Source organism: Triticum aestivum, chromosome 7B (assembly GCF_018294505.1).
Source record: "Triticum aestivum cultivar Chinese Spring chromosome 7B, IWGSC CS RefSeq v2.1, whole genome shotgun sequence".
Classification (NCBI taxonomy): Eukaryota; Viridiplantae; Streptophyta; class Magnoliopsida; order Poales; family Poaceae; genus Triticum; species Triticum aestivum.
The window spans coordinates 573,369,997-573,378,453 of NC_057813.1; the positions used below are offsets into that span (position 1 = coordinate 573,369,997).

General features: G+C 47.9%; 1 protein-coding gene and 1 long non-coding RNA gene across 2 annotated transcripts; one reads left to right on the forward strand and one right to left on the reverse strand.

The window, feature by feature from the left end:
- The first annotated feature begins 2,402 nt into the window (after positions 1-2,402).
- Positions 2,403-3,905, forward strand: LOC123157814 (60S acidic ribosomal protein P3). The gene is made up of 2 exons (XM_044576008.1): positions 2,403-2,699; positions 3,539-3,905. The coding sequence occupies exons 1-2, from the start codon at positions 2,502-2,504 to the stop codon at positions 3,701-3,703; spliced, it is 363 nt and encodes a 120-aa protein (XP_044431943.1). The 5' UTR covers positions 2,403-2,501; the 3' UTR covers positions 3,704-3,905.
- A 3,754-nt stretch (positions 3,906-7,659) lies between these two features.
- On the reverse strand, positions 7,660-8,231 carry LOC123162385 (uncharacterized). The gene is made up of 2 exons (XR_006481251.1): positions 8,056-8,231; positions 7,660-7,956 (listed from the first exon to the last, which is right to left on the reverse strand). It is a non-coding gene; the product is annotated as an uncharacterized lncRNA (long non-coding RNA).
- Positions 8,232-8,457: the final 226 nt, after the last annotated feature.

Consider the following 8,457-nt stretch of genomic DNA (forward strand, 5'->3'; position numbering starts at 1 on the left):
GGGAAATGAAGCAGATATGAAAGCCGAAGTCGGGAATAGATCGTCTACCGGCGCCGGCTTGCACTTGCAGGGGACCAGCCACCACGGAACTACTGGCCCACCTGGGCAGGGCAGGGCGCAGTGCAGTCGCACTCACAGGGTGGTGGGAGCTGCCGACAAGCAAGATGGAGATGAAAGCACCGGGCGCAGAGGTTGCGGCGGATGATTACCAGGGCCGCCGATCTGGTGGAGACGAGTCCCGCGCCTCCGCGTCGGCCTTCGTCCCGTGCCCAGCGACCATGCCGACCTCGAGCGGATCCTCGGGCACTTCGGCGACCGATTCGACGAGGATGGGTTGAGAAGAGTGGGGAGAGGGCGAGACCTCGCGACGGCGGTGGGACGAAGAGGAGGGGCGGCCGGAGGAGGTAGAGAGAGTTCTGGGCTTCTGGCCACCATGGAATAGGGAGCAAGGGAGGCAGTGAAGGGATAAGGGTGGGGAAGGTAGGTGACGAGGCGAGGAGAACTGAGAGGGGGCGTCTGGTGTGTCCTTTTTCCTTCCTTTTCTTTTTTGAGTTGGGTTTTTAGCCCTTTTGGTCAAGTCAGATATAGCATCCCGTGTTGTCCGATTCATTTTTTTATCAATAGCCCTTTTGCTCATTTGGTTTGTATTTAGCCTCTGACTTTGTCCAATTCTTTTTTATCAGGTGTGACCAGTTTGACTACGTGGGTGCAATCATTTTACACAGACAAAAGGGGTTAAAAAAGTATCCAGTCAAAATTATTTTGAAAGTTTTATAAAACTATTAATATTTTTATCGGTATTTGTTACCGAACATATCAAAATTTCATATCATTCAACTTGTGGTCTCTAGATGTTAAATTTCATGGAGTACCCAATGAGAGCTATTTTGTCCGACACTCATATTTTGCTATATAGGATGACTCATTGCCAGCCATATAAAGGTTCTGATTTTGAATTATGTCAAGTTCACTTCAATTTTAATTATACTTACATTTTCTTCAACATTATTTTTGTTGTTAATTTTGAAATTTATGCCGTGAATTTGTTTTTTTAGTTCTACAAGTATTTGGTAAGACATCTGAACAATTTTATGTTTGGCAGTGAGTGTTTTTGCAAGTAAATTAAAGGTCATCAAAAAATATTTTATGATACTAAGACTTGAATTGGATTATATAACACTAACACTTATGTAACATTTTCACTCTTTACAATACCTAAAATGAGGAGAGAAACTATGAAATCCTTGTCGAGGACCTCCAATTTCTAAAAGGATGACCTTCGTATTTTCTTGATTTTACAACCTACTTGCAAGTTGGAAACCGTGTTCAAGTATATTTATTGTAGGCTGGACCCTGGACGTGCAGAGCATCTTGCCTTGTGCATCAGAATGTGTGTCTTCTTTCAAGGAAATCAGCAACATATTCAAGTGTACTGTCAAGATTGTGGTGCATTGGAGAAGTCACCAATGAGATATTTGGCGGTGGTGCAGATTTTCTTTAGAAATATTTTGCTTGCTTAGATGAACCAGAGTTGGAGGCCTTGCTGGATGATATTGGGGAATTGGACATTTGAGTTAAAGATATGAAAAATGAATCAACAAAATTGAAATTCATGTGATGTTATTTTGTCATGTCATTTACCTCTCTTGTTACTTTGGAACCCTATTAGCTGATTATGTAATTTTAGTATGTTACATGACCTTTTTGAGTTATGAATTACTGTGTTATGCAGTTGAATCGTAATGTTTTTTCGTGATTTATTTGCTGATTTGCATGTTCAGAATGTGGAGAAATAGATGAATTGAATGACATTTCCGCTTCCATACGTTTATTGTAACAGTAAAAATAACAATATGTATGCCCTTGTTGCATGTAAAAGAGTATCATTTATGTGTTAATGAAGACGTGCGTTGCACGTGCAGGCTTACTAGTGTGTATAAAAGGATATTTATGTTTGTAAAGTTTTAAAAATAAAGACCATAAAAATAAAATTCGGTAAGAAACACAAAAAACGAAACCCAAAAAGAAACCATTGAGAAATACGCAGAAAACTGAATAAATAGAAGAAAGAAACAATACAAGGAACACAGACAACTAAAAAACCATTGGAAGGTTCTATATTCGGACGAAACTGGTCTATAGAACCTTTTTAAATAAAACCGTTTTAACGAACCAGTCCAATAGCTGCCGTAGCTCTTCCAAGTCCCCCAATGGGGGAGATAGTCCTGGCGATCGAGACATAAGCCCCCGTGGGAGTAATATTTAGGCCCAGAATGTTGTTACGGCGCAACAGATGGATCACTTCGGCCCTGTGTTGTTTATATGGCCCAATATGACAACAATCTGATCTGGCCCAATAACAGTTGCAATCCTCGCCAGTCACCACTACATAAGCCCACCCCGAGCTAGGGTTCGGGTCTCTCGCATCGCATCCCACCACCAAGCTCCAGACGCCTCCTCCTCCTCCCCCGCCGCCGCCGCACGCTCCAGAGACCGCAGGCATGGGCGTCTTCACCTTCGTGTGCCGCGACTCCGGCGCCGAGTGGTCGGCCAAGCAGCACAAGGGCGAGCTCGAGGCCTCCGCCGCCACGCCCTACGACCTGCAGCGCCAGCTCGTCTCCGCCGCCTGCGCCGAGGACAAGTCCGGCGGCGTCCAGTCCTCCTTCACCATGGTCTCCCCCAATTCCGCCATCTTCCAGGTCCGGACCCCATCCCGCGCTCACTAAAATTCTGTGCTGCGTGCTGCTGATCTGACTATACCCTGCGCCTTCGTATATGTACTTCATTAGTTCCGATCCATGAGTTCTGTTGGTTCGTTAATAACGATCCCAAGGTTTTGTTACAGATTCCGCGGCAAGCATTTAGTAGCGGGTTAGTGATTTCCGGTCTGTTCTATTTAAGATCTTCGGCCTTTCTTTATGAGGATCTGTTTGAATTTATGATAGCTATAGAACGTTGGCCCAGATGCTGTATTTAAGTTCATGGAGTTGGCATTTTATCAGTAAATCGAAGCTAAATTATTTAGTTGTTTGTGTTGTTCTCAGTCAATGGGTTATGGCTTAATTAGCGCGTAGAGCAGATCTTCGTAACAGTTCTTTTTCCTAATTATCACTAGGTTGCAGAAAAGGTTGTTTACATAGGATATAATATCTCTTTGTTTTGTATAATTATATCATTTGCTTCTCTGTTTTCTGTTTCTATAGTTTGCCATCGCTAGAGATTGCAAGTTTGTTTATTACTAGTGTGATATAACAAGTTGCTAGCACATTAAGGTGGTCTTTTTTGTAAATTATCATACATTTGTTGCTGAACCAAGTGACCATTGCTCATTGGAAGTCGGTCTTAAATGATAATTATGCATGTTGTGTCAACAAGCTAAGTTTGATGCCATGTTGTGTCAACCAGCATGTTGTGTCTTAAATGATAATTAGACAGCTGACAGCTAGTCTTGCTGTTAACTTGTTTTCTTAATTGTTGCGAAAAAGAGACTTCTATTGATAAATAGAGTTGAAATGCTCATATATGAAACTTAATGCAGGTGGTCATTGGTGGTGCCTCTGCTGGTCCGATCGGTGGTGGTGCTGGTGGTGGTGGTGCCGCTGCATCAGGTGGAGCTGCCGCAGAGGCCCCCAAGGCTGAGGAGAAGAAGGAAGAGGAGAAGGAGGAGAGCGAGGATGACCTTGGCTTCTCCCTCTTCGATTAGATCTTCTTTACCCTGTTGCTCGCCAGAAATGACATTGTCCTATTGCCGCAGTAATTTTGATGCCACGCCCACAGGGTTTGTGAACCTGCCTAGTTTGATTGTCAAGGGATGTATGTGTTACTTTCTGTTCATGTGAGGATTTGGTTATGTTATTATGCAGCATCGAATATCCTAATATGGCTTTAGTCTTGCCAGTTTAGAATTTTTGCTCTGTCCTGAAATTCTTGAGGGTATCATTGCCTTGATTTACCTTACATCTTAATCTAGTGTTCGTTTTATTCTCACCAGTGGGAAGAATGTGGTGTCCATATTCCTGGGCTTCGCCAGGAAAGCAAAGTGAGGGATTTGGATGTCTAGTATGGCAGATTGAATACTGAACAACTTTAGCCCTGCCCGTAGAGTGTTCGACAGGAAAGCAAAGTGAGATTTGGATGTCTGGTATAAAAGATTGAATTTTTTGTACTCTGGAACTAGGCAGAGGTGTAGGGACGTCGACAGGAAAGCGGAACTAGGCAGAGGTGTGGGGACGTCGGCAGCTGTGAGAACCACTACGGCGAGCTTACGATGCTGCAATGACGTAGCAATGACGTATGAAGAAGCTCGATGGAAGCGGCGGTGCTATGGCGAGGGGAGTTGTAACGGTGGCTGGCGACGAGCTGGCTTCTGCGGCGAGGGGGGTTGCAGCAGAGGTGATGGCCGATGAAGCCAGCTGCAACCACGTTTACTGCTGCGACGAGGGAGTTGCAGCAATGGTGTTCGGCGATGAGTCGTTGCAGCAACGCTGACCAGCGTGGTGATGCTGTGATGGCTCGGCGGGTTGTGGCGACAATGTGCTTCCACGGCACCATGGTGTTGCGATGGCGTCTTGGCCGTGGTGCGAGCGGGTACATCGACGTTTGACGGCGTGGGCTTAGCCTAGAGGGATGCTTTGATCAGGATTAATCGAGTATTTAACCAAAAACTACTACAATTCACGGAACCGTGACGAAAAACTACCACTTTACGATTTTGTCCCGAAAACTACCACTTTTTTCCTAATCCGTGGCAAAAAACTACCAAGTCGCGAAATCGCTCGCTTAACCCGTGCTAAGCACAAATCTGACCGCTTGGGCCCACGAACCAGGTGCCACCCTGGCCATCCTTCGCGCCGGAGACGCATCCGCACGCGCGCGCCCGCTCCCACCTCGCCGTCGTCGTGCCCACCAAGCTTCTGGGACCGGCCACTGCCGCGTGGCCGCCAGCGCCACGCTGCTGCCCCCGCCCGCGAGCGAGCGCGGCGGGGCCAGGCGCGTGGCCACGGGCGCGCGGCCAGGGGCGCGGCGAGGCCAGACGGCCATGGGCACGGCCAGGGGCGCGGCCATGGGCACCACCAGGGGCGCGGCGGGGCCAGATGCGCCCGTGGGCAGGGAGCGGGGCGCCCGCGGGCGAGCGCGGCGGGGCCAGGCGCGCGGCCACGGGCGCGCGGCCAGGGGCGCGGCGAGGCCAGACGGCCATGGGCACGGCCAGGCGCGCGGCCAGGGGCGCGGCGAGGCCAGACGGCCATGGGCACGGCCAGGTGCGCGGCCACGGTGCGCATGGCGAGGGGCGGCCACGAGCGCCGCGGGCGCGCGCGTGCGGGTGCGGCTCGGAGTGCACGCGAGGTGTTCGAGGAAATGCCAGAGAGAGGAGGAGGAGGAGGAAGAAGAAGATTGATGCTGACAGGTGGGCCCATTCTGTCAGAAATGCGTTTAGAAGAGGCGAATCGAGCACTTTCCCGACATGGTAGTTTTTAGTCACAGATTAGCGAGAAAGTGGTAGTTTTCGGGACAAAATCGTAAAGTGGTAGTTTTTCGTCACGGTTCGTGAATTGTGATAGTTTTTGGTTAAATACTCGGATTAATCGGGCGGTGGAGAAGGCATGTGTTCTTTTCTTTAGTACATCGGATGATGCCTATCAGCCGCCAAAAACAAACCCAAAAACAAAACTGAAACTTGCCATTTTATTTTTTTTGCGATGCTTCATAACTAAAGTTGCCATCCTCGCGTCAGAGATGAGAAGCGATTCAACCGGGTGGAGGCGGAATCAGATTCTTCAATTGTTGTTGACTATTGCTCAGGACAATCGGTATGGTGGGACTCGGCTGCATCGATGTGTGTTTGTTAATTGGGAAGGTTAACTTTAAACATTGTGTTCGTTCTTCGAATCAAGCAGCGCATGTGCTAGCGAGAAGTGCATCCATGGACGCAGTGGCATCTGCACGCACCGCGATTCGAATCAGCCGAGAGTGCTAGTTAGAGTATAGGCCAACGTTGGACAGCGATATGTAGCGTATATGTGTATTCCAAACTCAGCGCCTGACAGTACAACCTGACACGCCCAGTACGCTCGCAGGCGAAAGGACGAAAAACTTTTTCCACCACGACGAACGGCAGTAGTACTGATCGCTGGCAAGTGGCAACGTCCTTTTCCACCACGCAGAAGCATCCTGCTGTCCTGATCCATCGCCGCTGTGCCGAGATGTCCCGGAGCTCCTCGTCTGCTCGTCATGGCCGGGCAACTCCAACACCGCTGCCATTCATCTTGTGCCCAAGGTGCCCCGGGTCGGAAGGACTGAATCGCGCTGCATGAGTTGAAGGTGTGCGCCCCGTCGCCGGCGCCTGCCGACGCCACACATCCGCCCCCAGAATTGAACGCACTAGAGAACTCGACATCAGACAAGGCCCCAACCTGGCCCAGAAGCGCCCGGCCCTGATCCAACGGCCGCATCTCTGGCGAGTCCACGCCTAGGACCGAATCGGCCACGGCCGGACCGGCGGCGCCCAAAACGTACGCCACATCACGCACCACTGAATCGGTTGTCGCCCCCGTCGATCTGCAGTACCAGCGCGCGGAGCAAGCTCGTAAGCCCTAGAGTCAACGAAGAACAAGGATAGAAGCAGAATTTAACTCACCCAGAGGCCAATGCCGGCGTCGTCGCTCCGGGGATCGGCATGATTAGATCCAAACAGACCTCGAGCGCCCAATTTGTTGCCGGTTCTCTGTGGTCTTTGCCCTCAATCGAAAAAGGGAATTGATGTGAGACGCGGGACAGGGGTACAGCCGTCGTACAGGGCCCCCAGACTGCGTCGTCCAGACAACTTTAAAAAATCAGTACTGGGCCTGCGGAGTAAAGAAAATGCACGCTCTGCTCGACAGGTCTCCTCTGCGTCAGATGTGCACCCCACAAGGACAAGGGTATTCACATGTATCGACCGATGTATGTCCACTTTCCTGGTCTGAACGAACTTTAGCGCACTGATCACCTCGCCTGGACGACCGGTTGGATAGTTGCGATCATCTGCCGCTGCGTTCAGGACGGCCGCTCTCATGTGCTAGCTAGTTACTCCTTTTGTAATAAGGTTTGTAGCTCTTGGACTGACGAGCCTGGCTTGTCTGGTTTCTAAACTTCCAGATGATGTAATTCTTGTTTAAGCTCAATAAACCTAGCCGTAATGGCCTTCCCTCAAAACATTGTCATCCTCACATCAGTAAACTTGCCATCAAAAGCCATAAAAAATGTTCGGAGCTGTCATATGTTCATGTCACACGTGTGACACTTATCTGGGTCCTTGATTACGGAATTTCATAGGATTTTGGAGGGTTAGAATCCTTAAATTTTTTTTCTATGCTCATTCTATATGATTGTTTCCTATGGAATAAGTGTACTCCATTTCATTGAAAATCTAGCATTCATTCAAACCTCTTTACAATTTCTTTGTTTTTCCTATGGCATCAAAACTCTATCCTAATCATATAGGACTGAAGTGGACATGCCATTCATATTCTGTATTTTTCCTATTCCCATGTTTTGAAAATTCTGCAAATCAAAAGAGGGCCTAAATGTTCTTCAAACGGTCAATACACACAATTTATGACTTGTATTGCCGGAAATACAACATGCGGGCATCTGTCTATCAATTGAGCCGAGTCCCTTACATGATGCAACCACATGTCATGTATCTTTTATTTATTTAACATTCCAAAATCGGAATATTTTGGGATGTTACAGACAACTCCGCCTCAAGATCTTATTACTCTTTGCTTGACATCTTGAAGCATCATTAACAATGTTTCTTGCAGAGACAGAATCGATAATCATCAAGTTCATACTCACTTGTTTTACACTCCCCTTCAGCGAAACCCTCGTCATAGCAGTGCTCGACGCATGGTTTGCTCGTGCATTCAGAAACAGTGTAGGTTTTGCTATACTCCTTGCAAATTTTGCCTTCAGATCCTGCAATAGAATATGGACAACAATTGGGTAACAACATCATAACATAGAACACCAGCAATCTATTATACTCTTTAGATAATTATTTCGGGCAAGGCTTACCAGGAAGCAACAGGGCCACCATGAACAACACCAAGCACAAGCCAGGCATCTTCACCTTATGGACCTTCATGCATCCAGGAATGAACACCCAAGAAGAGAAGGAAGGAATCGAAATAGGGGAAGTTAGTAGTGACATCGATCCCTTCTTATAGATATATGGATGATGAAACCTTACGATAAACCAGAAGATGTTGTCTTTTAGTGGAAGATGTAGTCGCGTATATCTAGATGATGCAGTGACGTGTCATACGCTGAAAAAAAGGACATTTTGAGACATGATAAAGAACACTAGAGGTTGTTGGATAGTGTGTGCGTTGTTGCTACGAGACATGATATGATGTTTGCACGAAAGCGTTGTTCTGTGCACGAGCATTCTATCTAGTTGAAAAGTCCAGCAACGTG